General features: G+C 55.0%; 1 protein-coding gene across 1 annotated transcript; it reads left to right on the forward strand.

The window, feature by feature from the left end:
- The first annotated feature begins 353 nt into the window (after nt 1-353).
- Wnt10a (Wnt family member 10A) lies at nt 354-12436 on the forward strand. The gene is made up of 4 exons (XM_075951389.1): nt 354-901; nt 1877-2139; nt 9013-9392; nt 11406-12436. The coding sequence occupies exons 1-4, from the start codon at nt 789-791 to the stop codon at nt 11901-11903; spliced, it is 1254 nt and encodes a 417-aa protein (XP_075807504.1). The 5' UTR covers nt 354-788; the 3' UTR covers nt 11904-12436.
- Nucleotides 12437-16319: the final 3883 nt, after the last annotated feature.

Here is a 16319-nt window from a genome sequence, read left to right on the forward strand (position 1 = left end):
GGGGCCGGCCTCTCCCCTCCAGTCCCGCAGGTGTGTGCTGGGGTGGGGTGGGACACTCCCCTGCAGCTGTGTTTCAGCTTCAGTGAGGCACATACACTTCAGGTTAACACACAGACCAGCACCCGGGTGCAGGGTGCCAAGAACCAAGACGCCACTACCTCTCCTTCCTTCACCCTCTGCACGCGCTTCCCCCCTCCACCCCACACACACCGCGGACTCAGTGGCCTCGCGGACGGGGACACGAGCACTCCATTCCCTGTCGTGACATCACTTGGGGTAGAACCCTTAGACACTACATGGAGGGGGGGGCAGAGCTCCCCAGCCAGGACAGTCACTCACTCTCCAGGCGGTGGGGCTGGGCCAGACAGTACCGCCCCCACCGCGCCCGCCTTGCACACCCTCAGAAGCGCAGGCTCGCAGCGCGGCGCTGGGGGGGGGCTCCCCAGCACCTCGGCCTCGAGTCCCCAGCCCGCTGCACCTCCGCCCCCCCCCTTACCCTCTAGAGGCACCAGGAGTTGTCGCAAGGGGGCCTCGGGAAATTCCCTGGACCCCAGTGCCAGGAGGTGCCCGGTTCGCCCGCTCCCCATCCACCCCCCCGAGGGCGGTGCCCGGGGGCGCTGCCCCATGGAGCGGGGAGGCGGGCGCCGTCTGCTGCGGGAGCCGTGACCTGAGTAGGAGCTGTGTGTCGCAGCCACCCCACCCCTGCCGATCATGCGCAGGCGACCCTGGTTCGCCAGTCCCACCGGGCTGTGAGCCCCCCACTCCCGGCCTGTCAAGGCCCGCGCGCCATGGGCAGCGCCCACCCTCGCCCCTGGCTGCGGCTCCCACCCCGGCCTCAGCCGCGGCCTGAGCTGTGTGCGCTCCTGTTCTTCCTACTGCTGCTGGCTGCTGCTGTGCCCAGGTGAGCTCTCACCTCATGCTCCGCCCTCTTGGAGAGCTAGGACCCCCGGGGCCGTTCCCAGTGCTCTAGCTGGGGAAGGGACCCTGGAGTGTGCTGTGCGGGGGAGACAGGGTCACGGAAAAGTGCTAGTGTCCAATCAAAGTGAGTGAGCTACCTCGGAGGAAAAGGTTGGACTGGTGACAGGATATGGGCAGTCCAGGGAGATAGGGCAGTGCCCAGGTAGGTGATGGTAGCTAGGTCGGGAAGTGGGTATTTGGGAATAAGTGCCAGCTAGGAGTTCTTTCCACCCTGGGGGCAATGCACCCCCACTTCAAGAATAAGTTCAAATTGCCTCCTTCCACCTTGCGAATCATCCCAGACAGGAGCGGGAAAGGAGTTGAAGGGGGTTTCCCCATCTCAGGTGGGGGGGCAAGTGAGAGACTGACCCTGAAAGGCAGTGGGGTGTGTGTGTGTGTGTGTGTGTGTGTGTGTGTGTGTGTGTTCCAGTAAGCTGGGTTGGGTAACCAGCAGTTTGCATAAATATATGTGTGACTATGAGAGTTTATGGGCCAATGTGCAAGCATATGTGTGAATTTGTGTGTGTGTGTGTGTGTGTGTGTGTGTAACTGTCTGATTAAGTGTGTAAGTGGTAAGTGCCCTGGTTTTCTGCTTCCTCCATATGTGTGCAGAAGCATGTCTGAAACATGCCAGTTGCTGAAGCATGGCTTTGGGATAGGCTCCTGGGGCACCCTTTGAGGCATCTGTGCCTGGGGATGAACTTCTAAAATACTGAGTGCATATATTTACCTTCATGGGTGTGCAGCTGGGTGGATCGTGTTGGAGTGGATGGGGAGAGGCATGTATTCTTGGGCCCAAACTTAAGAACCAGGAGTTGGGGTAGAGTGATTATGGCCTGTGGGACAGAATGTGTGTTATTAAACAGGCCCTCACAGTCTCCCACAAAATGCTTATCCACCCCACCCCATATGCCTGCAGGTCAGCACCCAACGACATCCTGGGCCTCCGCCTACCCCCAGAACCTGTGCTCAACGCCAACACAGTGTGCCTGACACTGCCCGGTCTGAGCCGGCGGCAGATGGAGGTGTGTGTGCGTCACCCTGACGTGGCTGCTTCAGCGATCCAGGGCATCCAGATCGCCATCCACGAGTGCCAACATCAGTTCCGGGACCAGCGCTGGAACTGCTCCAGCCTGGAGACTCGGAACAAAGTCCCCTACGAGAGCCCTATCTTCAGTAGAGGTAGCTGCTCCTTGGTCCAAACTCTTGCCCTTCCCCCTCAGGACCTGTACCCCAGAACCTGCTAGCTATGTCTAATGAACTCGCAAGGTGGCACCTCCTTAGACCCCTGTATCTGCAAGCCATGTTTGCTTTTTGGTCTTAGAAAAGTATCCAGAACGTCGGGGGTGGGAGTGTGGGGGGGCAGAAACAGGGGTCAGAAGCCTCTCTAACTAAGGCAGGCTCCATACCTGACCGCTAGACTATTTTTTTATCCCTCTCTGTTACATGCCTCAAGCTTCAGACTCAGAAAATATCCGTACCCCTTCCTCTATTTATGTTCGACTGGGTAAGCTTTGGTCAGGGTAAGGCTAGAGAGCCTGTGAGGGGAGAAGTGGAGAGAAAGAGAGAGAACTTCCTGTCACACTAGACAAGTAGGGAAGCCCTGCCCCGGTGAGTGGCCTGCACTCCTGCAGAAGCTCAGCCTGCTATGGATGATACAGACCAGTCTGCATGTCATTCTCATCGTCCCCCGCAAAGCCCTCTCCGAATCAAAGCATTGGTGTGTGCCAGCTTGTGAACAGTGGCCCCTGCCCGGCAGGCCCAACAGCCTTGTTAACCCGTTTCCCCCAGTGCTCCGAGGAGCACTACCTGTTCTCTGTCCCCAATTCTGGATAACCCAGGCCCACGTGGACACTCCCTAGGAGGGCTAAACTGTGGGAGGCAGGTAGTTTGGTCACTTCCTTCAGCTCCTACTGACCTAGCTGAGGCCTTGAATCAGGTCTCTGCGGCCAGATTGCAGCTTGGGTTTGTCTAACTGGATACAGTTGCTTCTCTCAGCTACTTGTCAGGGCAATGAGAGGACTTGGTAGCCCTGGCTCCTTAGGGTTTGAGCGAGCAATTCTAGTTGGTTGTGGAGAAGGAGGGGCGTAACCTTAGTGCCTCGGGCTTCTGCGAGACCCAGGCTTTAATGTGCCCCAACTGCAGAAAGAACCTAATCAGGATCCCCCTCTTTCAGTAGAACCCATGTTTGCACCCCTTGGGCCCCCAAGTTAGGGGCCACCTCGTCCTCCCCTCTGCTCAGCCCCAGGCCGCTGCCCCGCCCCTGCGCGCTCCCTCCTGCCTCCCCCGCGCGCCTCGGGCGCTGTTTCTACCCGGCCGAGCCCAGCCCGACGCGTGTGGCGGCATGCAGCCGCGAACTAATCCCCGCGGGCCGCAGCAGACTGCTCTGCGCTGTTCTCTGTGAGCACCCCCCCCCCCCAACACACACACCTTGCCCCGTGCTGTCCCTCTAGCCCCACACAGTCAGATTATTCCTTCCTGCCAGCTGGGAGCTGCTGCAAGTGACCCCCTGCCCGCAGGCCTGCTCCACTCCCACTGCACGACGTCACCACCCCACCACCCACTCCTCACTGCCCGCGCTCGCTGACACCAAGAGGCAGACAGGCCTCAGCATCTTCCAGGCTCTGGCTGGGCCAGGCCGGTACTTACTGCTTTCGAACTACCTTCTGCCACCCGGTGGTTGCTGGGTCACCTACCCTCCCCACAGATGCATTTCTTACTGGGCTCCTGCTTCAACTTCTGCACAGTGGTGGCTCCTGCTGGCTTTGAGGGTCTTTCACCTGCCACCACCAGAGAGATGAGCCAGGGCTAGCTCTTCAGTCCTCTCCTCGGCCTCTGCCTCAGTGACCCCCATTAGTCCTGTTGATCTCGCTAGCCTGAATCCAGGTGTCCCAATCAAGCCGCTGACACCTAGTGAAGGACCTGGGGTCTTTGAAGGTTAGGGGAGAGTTTGGAGCCGCGCGGGTTTGGCGCAGGGCCAGGTGCTCTGGGTTCACCTGCAGTTTAATAAGCAGGAGGTGAGCTGGGGGGACGGTGGGGAGAGAGGTTAGGGGTGGAGGGGGAGACTTGCCAGGGCTAGCCAGGGCGGGGCAGCACCTAGTGCTGAGAGGGGGCGGGACTGCGGCTCCAGGACTCCGTCAGCCAGTGGGGCAGGGCTTCTTTCCTTGGCCTAGGAACCCCGCCCTACCTCAGTGGATTCTGCCTCCCCCCCATTCGTTGCAACATCTCATTTCTACCTCTCCCTTCTTAGTGGGGACGGCTCTGGGCTTTTGGAAAGACAGTTGCCATCCTCCCAACCCCCTTTGCCTCATCACCGCCACCGAGCATGCCCTCCTATCTTGCTAGGTCCACCCTCCTTTGGGCTCATTTCATAATCCATTTCTAGGTCCTCTTCTCCAGGACTCGCTAAATTTGAATCCCACCAGGCGACTCTTGGTGGAGGCTAGCCCCTGGCTATCTAGTTTCTTCCTCTGTCTCATCGTGATCATTGTGGAGCCTGTCGACCTGGCTTGGGCTCTACACACACACACACACACACACACACACAGACACACACACACCCCACATGCACACAGGCACACCGCTTTAATATAAGGGCTGACCCCTCTGATCTAGGCTGCTAAGAAGGTTCTTTTAAAACATATTCCGCTATGCTTCATTTCAAGGACTGCTGAGGGTGAGGGTGTGTGCGCGGGGGAGGGGGGTTCCTTAGGTTTTCTATGGCAATGTCACACTATGAGCAGATGGGTCTGAGGAAGGGAGGAGGGTAAAAGGTAGGAAGGGGACAAACCCAGGAATATAAACAGGCCTGCAGACTGCAGAGGGGGGCGGGAATAAGGACAAGAACAGGAGTCTCCAAGGAGCTTGACAGAGTCAGGGGGAAAAAATGTTGTGAGAAGGCCTTAAAATCATGCTAACTTCTTTGCCCAGCCCTAAGGGCAACAATGATGTAAGTGACCTGGGCACTGGTACCCTCAGCATCTTGTACTATAAACGCAGACAGGCTGCTGACTGCCTGGGTGCTGGACATCACATCTGTTAGGGATGAACAGAGGACTCCTCCATCAGTCCCTCAGGAGGTGAGGACCAGGAGATTTGATTGTAGGAGGTTCAGGGAGCCTAGGCTTAAGTCCTAGCGTGCCATAAGTGAGAGGGACTAAAGGAGAGTGTGGTAGATTAGCAAAGCTGTCCCGGAGCTGTCATGGTTAGGTGCTCCTGGGCCTAAGACCCAGCCACATTGGGAATGAATGGAAAGAAGGGGCTTGACATCCTGCTGCAAGCCGGGGTCCCAGCCCAGGAAAAACCAGCAGTATAAGTAGCCAGAGCCTGCAGTGCAACATTCTGTAGTGCAATATCCTAAAACATTGTTTCAGAGAGTATAGTTTTAAGACCAGGCATCTAGGGTCTGGGGAATGTAGTGGCAGTTAGGGAAACTGAGGCACAGATAATCATATCTCAGGGTCATCTAAAGTCCTAGTATTTTGATGACATTCTAATAAATTAGCAAACATGTATTAAGCACTTAGTATATATTGGGCATTGTACTAAAACACGGTATCCATGGTTTAGGGTCCTCAAATGGTCCCCACTTGGTAGGTCCTATTATTATCTTTACAAATGAAGCGAAGAGAGGTTGGGTAATTTGCTGTTCGTGATACAGTTTATAAATGAGCAGGAGAGCCAGGACTCCTCCCAGTCCACCTGACTTTAGAGCTCCTGCCCAACCCTCTCCCGTATGCATTTGAACTACTAGATCAATGCCCACCAAACCCAGAGGTGAACTGTACTCCAAGTACTCCAAGAAGTAAACACACACACACCTATGTTTGAGTAAACACACCCACTCTGTATCATGCCTAAGTGTTCCCACATGCACAGCACAACAGCACAGGACTCCCCCCCCCACCGCCCCACCACCCCAGCACCCCAGGCTTGGGAGCATGCATAGATGATTTGCAAGGGGCGAATGGGGACCAGACCTTTATTCTTTCTCCCTCCCTCTTTGACTTGAATGGGCAGAGCCTAAGCTTTTCTGGCCCTTCCTTGTTCCCACTGGCCCCTAAATCATCTTCCCTGCATACTCCTCTGTCCTCAAGCCTACTCCCCCGGCCCCCTTTCTGGCCGTTGGCTGCGGCCTATAGTAGCAGCTGACTCCACTTAGATGCTGGCAGTCTCTGTCCCAGATCAAAGGCAGGGCGGCTAATTGTGCATCGTAACAAGCCCCCCCCTCCCGCTCCGGGCAGCCCAGCTGGCCATGGCCCCACCCTTTTCCCCCTCCAGCTGGCCAGATGGCACAGTGCCTGTATCTGCCCAGACAGTTGGGGCCAAGACCGAAACTGGGGCCCTGAATGGGAGCTGGGGCAGACCCAATGGGCAGGACTTCTCTGAGCATGGATGCTTAGAGCATAGAGTGGCCAGGCATGCCCTGGTCACCTCCACACGTGGCTCTGACAGCTGTCAAAGGCATGTAGTGGGGAGTCATCTTAAGTTGCATGGGGTTTAGAGTTCCCTAAGGTTGTGGGTTATATTTTTCTGGATTCTTTCATGCCTGTCTTCACCAAAACTTTAAAGATGTAGTTGCCCCTGAATACCCTTCTGGACTCGATGCCAAGTCTGTACAGAGTCATAGGCCTGGAAATTGGGATATCTGGGTTTCTTTCTCAGCAGGAAGACTCAGCTGGAGCCCATGTCCCTAAGTAGAAAATTGGTGGCCCTGGAAGGTGAAAAGAGCTAAGTGGGGGCTTGCTCGGCTCCATAACCTCTGTAGCCTTGGGATGTCCCAGTTTGCATAGTGTGTGTGTGTGTGTGTGTGTGTGTGTGTGTGTGTGTGTGTTTGGTGGTGTGTGTTTTGGGGGTCGATGTTGAGGTCTAGACTGCCTCTGGAGGTCTGAGTATTGCCATGTGTCCTAGAGTAGACAGGTTGATGACTCTCCCAGCAATAAGACATGCTTAGAGCTCTGAAGATAAAAGGCAGGGGATAAATGCAGGGTGCATGTCCCGGGAGTTTTGGGTCTACCCTTAGGCTCTACCCGCTCACAGCAGTTTCTGCTCCCCTGAAGCCTGTGCCAAGTTCCAGGAAGCCCTTTGAAGGCTGCAGATCAATCTTCATCCCTTCCTGTTTGGTCCTAGCTGTACTCCTTACAAAAACAGAAAAACGTGACCAGGATGTCATGAGCTAGAGAGAGAAGACGAAGAGGTAGAATCTGCTTCGTAGACTTCCACTAATCCAAATGATTTGCTCTAGACATGGGTCATGAGCTGCTAGGCTCTGTCTTTGATCAGGGTGGAAACAAAAAACAATGATGTAAAAAAAAATGTAGCAGAACTGAATGAGATCAGACAGCAAGAAGACTCATAACTCAATAATGGCAATGTTTCTGTAGTATTTGTTATGAGTGTGACACCATTCCAAGTGCTTCAAATGTAGTAACTTGTTCAATTCTTAGAGAAACAACTAGTGAGATAATGATAACACTCGTTTGCAGAGAGGGAAACTGAGGCACAAAGAGATTAAGTCTTTTGGCCCAGGACTTAGTTATTAACAACTAGTCAGTAGAAGATCCAAGATTGCAAACCTCGGCACTAGTCAGAAATCAGATCTTAGCTGCTCAAAACCCATGAAATCTTTATTTTAACATTTGTCTGAGCACAAAGAGCTTTGGATGCAAAGAGTGAAGCTTAGGTCAGAAATGGGCTAGGGGTTATATATAGTCCCACATAGCCCTCTCTGGAGCTTATAAGGCCTCTGGGAGACCCGAGACTTTGTCCTCTGTCTTTGATGATGGAGTGGGAGGTTCCCGGTTCCCGTCTGTTTCTTTTGAACCTCTGATATCCTTCAAGGCCATCACCCTCCCGCCACATTCTGGGTTTCCTCCACAGGGATCTATGGCACAGATGGATTCTTCACCTTGTGAAGACAGTTCTTCTGGCTTCTCTCATTGCCTGCTCTCTTCAGAGTCCAGAGACTAGCCATAGGCTTGTACTAAAGCTGCTTCTAGCTAGTGCTTTCTCAGCGGGGAATAAGCAAGAAGTAGCCTGCAGGTCTGAGAGCTGGACCTACCTCTTGGAGTAGACCTCTCCTGGTACAAGTTCAGAGCTCTCTCAGGAGGTGGCTCAGGCTGGGGCACCCACAAGGAAAACAGTACAACAGGCACCAGGCCAGGTTAGCACATCCCAGGGCCCTGTGAGTGTCTCAATCAGAGAGAGTTTTTTTTTTTTTTTTTTTTGCCTCTTAAGCCTCTAATGAGAAGCAGAATCTGTCTTCCCACTCAGTTTGCAACCCTGCCTGTTACACGCCAGATGCCACTTAGGACACTGGGGTCACCTGCACCAGCTTCAGAAGTTAACAGCAGACCCAAGACACAATGAAGGCAGGGTGGCGGGGATATGAGAGGGTACTCACTTCTTTCAGTCAGGTCTTGTGTACCAGGATAAAAACCATCAGGAGGGAGAGGGTTCCAGGCTGAATCTAAAGGGAGCACACTGCAGCCCATAGTCTGGGATAGTACAGATGACCTTAGCCTGCTGGGGGCTGAAATTCCATCACTTGTAATTTATTATTTGGGTTAAACTTCGCCTTCTTTCTCCAGGCTATTTTAAATTTGTAGATATCACTGTGAAAGGCAGTAGATTAAATGCCTGATCTGAAAAACAATGTGTTTTCCGGGCACTTTCTGCCCTGGAGAAAAGATCTAGACATACGAATCCCAAGCTTGCTAAGGGGGTGTCAATGATAACGAGAAGGGAGTGCAATTCCTGGCCCCCATTCCTCTTACACCCCATTTGAATCTCATGGCGTGCTAGCAAGTCATCCATACCCAACTATGTTTCTACCATGTTTTCTTGGTCTCTTGCCTCAGGCTTTCTTTTTCTTCAATGACTTATTTTTATCTTAGGTTCATTGGTATTTTGCTTGCGTGTATGTCTGTGTGAAGGTGTCAGATCCCCGAGGAACTGTTGCGAACTGCACATGGGTGCTGGGAATTGAACAGGGTTCTTTAGAAGAGCAGCCAGTGCTTTTAACCGCTGAGACATCTCTCCAAACCCTTGCCACAGGTTTTCGAGAGAGTGCTTTCGCCTACGCCATAGCAGCTGCTGGAGTGGTGCACGCAGTATCCAACGCGTGCGCCCTGGGTAAACTACAGGCTTGTGGTTGCGATGCCTCCAGGCGTGGGGACGAAGAAGCCTTCCGTCGGAAGCTGCACCGTCTGCAGCTGGATGCGCTGCAGCGCGGTAAGGGCCTGAGCCACGGGGTCCCAGAACACCCTGCTCTGCCCCCTGCCAGCCCTGGCCTGCAGGACTCCTGGGAGTGGGGTGGCTGCAGTCCGGATGTGGGCTTCGGAGAACGCTTTTCCAAGGACTTTCTGGACTCCCGGGAGCCTCACAGAGACATCCATGCACGCATGAGACTCCACAACAACCGTGTCGGCAGGCAGGTGAGATTCACAGTCATGTTCCCACTGCTAAGTGGGCTCCGCCTCCGCTCGGGGTAGTTCCCCCTTCTAGGAATCACACTATTTCCCCAGTTCAGTAACCTCACAGCCCTCTCTTAATTCAGCCAGCAAAATGCCATGGGGACCCCTTCTACTGTGCACTGGAGCATTGCAGGGGGCCTAGCGGTGCAGAACAACTTGCTCCTCCCATTTTCTCTGCTGACCAACAGAGACCGGAGTAGGCAGGCATTCAAGACCGGGACTGCCACAGCCTCCTGCCCTGTAGAGGCAGAGCTTGAAGATCACCAATCATGTACCCCAGCCCTAAATGTCTCACAGCTCTTGAGCTGTGTCTTGAGCTTTCTGTTCAGTCTGCCAGCAGGGGACTCTTGCCGACTGAGGACTTATTATGATAGCTTCCACCTTCTTTCTCCATTTTCTGGAATGCTCACACTACCTTAAAGTTCCTTCGTGTAAAAGTGACACCACCAATAATAACACACACATACACACACAGAAGGGAGGAAAAGCATAGTAGATTGAATTGATCAAACCTTATTTATGCATTAGGAATTTGTCCTGAGCTATCAGCCTACCTACTACTTACCCATGAAGTCAACATTCTTAATGACCGTGTGCTCAGGTATGGAAACCGAGGCACAGAATGACTGGGAGACTTGCCTGAGATGGGACGTGGTAGTAGGCAGGCTCCATCTCCAGTCAATCTCCTGTCTCCATTCTTTTCCCTTCCTGGCAGTTCCATCCCCTTCCTCCTCTTTACCCTTCTGCTAAGCCCTGGCTTCCTCTCCCTATACTCTTTTTCCCTTGGCCTCTGAGCCGGTTCCAATCCCTCCAGTTGATTCAGCCATTTCCATCTTGGCTTCGGGTGAAGGTGAACTGAGACATGCTTACCCTCAGCTCCCACCCAGCCTTACCCTGTGCGTAGGGCCCCTTTCCCAAGCTCCTGACACCACCCCAGCCCAGACCAACAGAGCCTCCTCCTTGTCCTTGTTAAAGTGGTTAATTAATGGCTGCAGCCTGTGGGAAGCAGATGTTCTGGAGCTGTTGGCCTAGGGAAGCTTGGGGGGTGGGGCGGGGTGTGTGTGGGGGGGGTTCCCACATGGTGCTGACACCACAGGCTACACTTGTGGGCTATGCAACCCTTCAATACCCAAAGCAATAGACTCCTTCGCTTATGGCCTTCGTGAGCAGTTGCGAAGACCCCAGATCCTTCATTGCATTCTTTAAAAGTCCTTGCAGTGGGGGTTGTGGGAAATATGGGCAACTTCCAGTGGGGGTGTCTATAAGGGTTACACTAAGGGGTACTTTGGGGGGAGATTGTAGAACAAGTTGAGCACTGAATGAGTGGCAAGTGGGCTTCCCTTCGAGACCTGAGAATTAGTCTGCTCCAATAGGGCTGACAACCTGACAATTGCCAGTTGTCTGGGATCTGTTCTGCAGTCACGGAATGCTTCGGCACCTGTGTCTCTCAGTGTGAAGAGTTGGAATAATGGCAGGAGGATGTCTCCTTAGCTGCTATCTTCTCCCCTCACCTGGTTCCCTGCAAAGAGCTGCGGGGCACAGCTGGGGGCTCGGTGGCAGTGGGAGGGGGCCTTTCCTCACTCACGACCTGGAGGGAGGCCAAAGGCTTTGGGGTTGGGAGGTAGGTGAGCAGGCACATCCTTGCTCCAGGGAAAGGAGAGGGAATTTCCCTGAAGATTTAGGATCCCCAGGGCTCAGGAAGCAAGAACCCCCAAGCCCAAGGGCCCCCTTGCAGTTGCTAGAAAGGCTGGCGAGGAAGGAAGGAGCTCGAAGAAGGGAATTCCCCCAAAGCCTAGCCAGATGGGAGGTGGGTGGGAGGGGTGCAGGAGAGCCTGAAGAAGTTCTGAGCTCCAGATTCAGACCTCAGTATTTGCTTCTGTACAATGGGAGCCGGTTTCCAGCCCCTGTGGCCGGGGGAGGGTTGAGACACTGGATGCTAGCTAGTCTAACCCCTCTCGGTGCCTCTCTCTGTAGGCGGTGATGGAGAACATGCGGCGAAAGTGCAAGTGCCATGGCACCTCAGGCAGCTGCCAGCTAAAGACGTGCTGGCAGGTGACGCCTGAGTTTCGAGCAGTGGGGGCGCTGCTGCGCAATCGCTTCCACCGCGCCACGCTCATCCGGCCGCACAACCGCAACGGTGGCCAGCTGGAGGCCGGCCCCGCGGGGGCACCCTCGCCAGCTCCCGGCACGTCAGGGCTGCGCCGAAGGGCCAGCCACTCCGACCTGGTCTACTTTGAGAAATCGCCCGACTTCTGCGAGCGCGAGCCGCGTCTGGACTCGGCGGGCACGGTGGGCCGCCTGTGCAATAAGAGCAGCTCGGGCCCTGACGGCTGCGGCAGCATGTGCTGTGGCCGCGGCCACAACATCCTGCGCCAGACGCGCAGTGAGCGCTGCCACTGCCGTTTCCACTGGTGCTGTTTCGTGGTCTGCGAAGAATGCCGAATCACCGAGTGGGTCAGCGTCTGCAAGTGAGCCGACCCAGGCTCCTCTGGGTCTCAGGAAAGGTTCTCCACCTGGTGCCTGGCTTCTGTTGCTAGCGATCTGGGCCAGGCAGCAGCATCTTTGGCTTCTGAGAGAGGTGGTTGGCTCTTTCTGCTCTCAAGATCTGCAATCACTAAATGGTCCGGACCTGACTGACACCCACTCTGTGGGTTCCCCTCTTTCAGCTCCTAGCTCAGACAGCTGGGGGTGATGTTGGAGGCTGCCCCACACCCTAGGATATGTCACCAAAGCAGCCCAGCCTGACAGACCTATCTCCTGTCATCTTTTCTCCCCTTCTCCACTGAAGCTGACGCGCGCCGGGCAGGGGGAGAAAACAGAAATGAAGAAACACGCAAAATCAGGCTGAAGTGATCCTATAAAGGCCCCAGACACCCTCCTGTGAAGGCTTCTGCCCCTATCGTTCATTTAACAGATATTTATTTTGCACTCTTTGTGGCACTCTCTGGGGAAAGAGAAGCCTTCTCGAGTTTACAGGCTTACTAAGGGAGGTGGACAATAAACCAGTAAACACACAAACAAGGTTATTCCAGGCAGTGGTATGGGCTATGGGGAAATTTAAGCATGGCACTGGGTATACGCTGATTTGTGGGGAATGGGGCCCTTTCCGCCAAAACTAGCAGCCAGGGAGATTTCTGAGTTGTGATATATACAAGCTGAGACCTGCAAGGTGAGAAAGAGTCAGTCATACAGAGACGGGGAAGGGCTTTGCAGACAGGGACAGGGACCCAAAGCTCTGAGGGGAGAGACCTCCACCTGTTGGAGGGGCAGCGGAGCAGCCTCTGTGTTTGGAGAATAGAAATCAAGAGGTGATAGGAGAGGCTGGAGATTGGGGCAGCTGGGCAGGAACTGGGCTTTATTTAAGAAGAATCTGCAGAGAAGCAAGAAGTCTTAAGCAGTTGTACTTTGATTCTCTTATGGGGCTGAAATGGAGACCAGCTGATAGCCAGAAAGCTGGTTATGGGTTACAGGGGACTAATACCTAGCCAGAGCCTGGACTGGATGACAGCAGTTGGGGTGTCTCTAAGGAATGGGATCCAGGGATCCCGAGCCCTCCGTGCCAGAACTCTAACCGCCCACTTTGTACCTGAGCCCTTTGCCACAAGCCAGGACGAGTGGCTGTGCCCAGCAGCACCCGGCAGCAGAGACAGGCGGCACTCTGGGAAGAGTAATCCCGGGCAAGACCCAGCTCAGCCCAGCCTAGTGCCCCAGGGAGCAGGTGGGGCCAGGAGGTGCGGCTGGGAATAGGGTGGTGGGGGAGGGTGACAGACTCATCGTCTGGGGCCAGGCTCTGTAGTCCAGGCAGGGAAGCTGGGGGAGGGTAGGAAGCCTTCCTGAGCCCCCCATTGAGCCACAGCTCCAGGGGTCACGTAGCAGAGGTTAAAACTCCTTGATTATATGCTCCCACCAGGACACTCCTGAGCTGGAATTTGGGTTCATGCTTGTATTCACTTAGGCTCAAGTCTGAAGACTTTCTAGAACAGTTTATCTACCATATCTAGGCCCACTGTTCCGTTCGTGACCTTGCTGGGTACCCCCATTTATCATCCAGTGGCGTCCATTTTGACAAACCAAGCAGGGGGGAGGAAAGTCCTGTTCAAAAGGCCAGTTTACACAGCCCCCCCCATTTTCCTTGTCCTTATACCTTGAGGGGGTGACTCTGGAACATTCTCTTTTTGGCCCTCCAGTTGGGAGACTGGGCCCACTAGGTAGCTCCTGGCTCCCTGACCTCTAACTGCAGTTTCAGCAGCTCCTAGGCATGCCCACGGACACCAGGACCTCCCAAGTGCCCAGTTCTGCTGCCTCGATGGAGAAGGGGGGATTCTCAACCCATCCCCCCCCAAACAGCCCCACAGGCAGGTGGGTGAGTGTCTCTGGGGGAGGAGGGGTAGGCAGGAGCAGGCAGACAGACACACCTGCCTCATTCCTTTCCTCTTGTTCATCCTGGAGAGAACTGTAGGGGCTGGGTTCCCCCTTCTTCCCTCCCAGCCTGAGGAGGAAGAGATGTGTGCAGGGGAGATTGGAGGATGGAGGGATAGTCTCAGGTCCAGTAGCATCCACTACAGCATTAGTCTTGACCTCTGCCTTTCAGAGGTTGTGGAGGGAGACTGGAAAGTGATCGTTACAGGACGGAGTTTGGGAATAAGGTGGAACAGCAGCATGCTGCCTGGACTGAGAGGAGGGCTGAACGGGGCAGGGGCGGGACACTGAGCTATGAGGGAGATCCAGTGGCAGAGTCGGATGTCTGCTAGTGTGACCTGTGAAGTTGGGAAAGGGACAATGCTATTTTCCGCTAAGTTACCACTCAGTCTCACTGGTCTGGATCGGAAGCTGAGTCCCGGGACCAAGGCTGGGTCCCATAACAGCAGAGTGCCCCAAGGGACTCCATAAGGGCCTTCAAGGGAGGGAGTAAAAGTGATGGAGGTGGGAAGATGGGTGCTGGGCTTATGTACACTGTCTGAAGATGCCGTGGGAATGATAGCTGGTGGGAAATACGTGGGAATGGGCTGAAATGAATGTAAGTTTAGGGAGAAGGTGGGCTGGAGAACTTGGGACTCACCGGAGGTGAGCAGGGATCATTCCAAGGAAGAAAAGACCTCCCTTGTGCCCCTACACCTTTGACCTTTGACCTGAGGAAACAATAGATCATTTCAAGGGCAGTATTAAGTGGGGTCTATCATCCCCAAAAGAGGGAGGTAGGGAGCTAACAGCAAATGAGTCTGGTGGACTGAAGGGGACAGTGCTGGGGTTAATGGTCAGGAAGAAACAGCTGGCTGGAGTGTGATGAGAACCCAAGCATCTGGCTTTTCAGTTGCCCAAGGGGACCTAAAGGGGAGGGGCATTCAAAGACCAGCTTGCCAGCTGCAGAGTACCTGGGTGAGAAGCGAGGTCAAGGCCATCCGTCATTCCGGAGCTCCCTCTGTCTCCCTCTCCATTTTCTGAATTAACGCGCCCCCAGCTAGCCTCTGGCAGGGGGCCTTTCACTCTGGAGAGTGGCCAGGCCCCAGCCTCAGCACCCTCCCTCCTCCCTCCCCACCCCCCTCTCATGTGGTTGCCGGCAGCTGCTTGCGGTCGCCCCATCCCTTGCGCTCAAGGCACGGGGACTTTCCAACAGGGGAAAAAATGAGTTAATGAGAGTGGGAGCCGGGGGCGGGAGGGACAGGTCCCTGTAATCACAGCTCCACTGTGGGGCCTGCGTACCTCCCGGTCCTTCCCCAGCTTCCGGCTGCCAGCACCCTCCTTGGCTTTCTGTTGGGGGAGGGGGACAGGTTGGCGACACGGAGATCCCTTTTCAGATGCCAAGCTCTCTAGGACCCTTGAGCTGCCTTTTTTTTTTTTTTCTGTGCATCCGAGGACAGAACCTGGGACACCCCAGGATCCCTCTTTGATACAATCCAGAGTCCTTTGCTGGTGAATTAGAAGAGTAAGGGGTACCGAAGAGAACCCTTTGCTGTTTCGAGACTGCGTACTGCGCAACGTCCCCGGTTGCTATGGCAACCAGGGCAGCCGAGGTGTGTCCCCCGGGCCTGGGAGGTACCCCCCCTTTCTCGCCGCCCGCGGGGCCAGGCCCCGCTGCTGTGGTGCGCGGGGGTGGGGGTGTGCCGTTACCATGGCAAGGGTGAGCTAGGAGGGCACATTCTTCCCCAGGGTGGGAGCGCCCTGGGGACAAGAGAAGGGGGGTGACGGGGGCGGCAGAAAGGGGAGCAGAGGATGGTCAGAACAAGGGAGGAGTCTCGGACAAGATCAACTAGGATTTCTGAGGTTGGGGCGGGAGAGTTTGGAATCTGTCCTCTCCCCTACTCCAGCTCTTCTGAGGTGTCCCTCTCTTTCTCCTGCACACTTCTTGGGGTTCACAGCCTCTATTTCTAAGAAAGGGACTTCCAATAACCAACCAAAACCCCTTTTGGCTATTCCATGTCCGATCCGTGGAACTAAGAGGCCCGTCCCACTCCCTTCCCAGTAGCGTTGAAGCCCGTACTGCTAGCCACTGCCCTGAAATTAAGGCCCTCGCTGGTCCCTGTGCCACCCGCCTAGGCTTCTGCCTGACCCTGTCCGCTGCCAATTGCAGCTTTGCGCAGCAGGATTACCTAGGAGACCCAGGAGAGGCCAGGGGTTTGGAACAGCAGGCAAATAAAGACTGGGGTGTCCTTGACCCCCCAGGGTCCTCATCTAGAGTTTTAGGCTTCCCTCCCCTCCCCTCCCCTCCCTTCCCCTCCCCTCCCCTCCCCTCCCCTCCCCTCCTCTCCTCTCCTCTCCTCTCTCCTCTCTGCTCCCTCTCTCTCTCTGTTGCAACGTCTGGGGTCCAAGGCTGTGTGTACTTAAAAAGTTCAAGGCCCTTAAGGCCTATTCTTTTTTCCACCGCAGGCTGCCGCGTGGGTCTCCTCTGGC

Source organism: Microtus pennsylvanicus, chromosome 17 (genome assembly GCF_037038515.1).
Source record: "Microtus pennsylvanicus isolate mMicPen1 chromosome 17, mMicPen1.hap1, whole genome shotgun sequence".
Lineage (NCBI taxonomy): Eukaryota > Metazoa > Chordata > Mammalia > Rodentia > Cricetidae > Microtus > Microtus pennsylvanicus.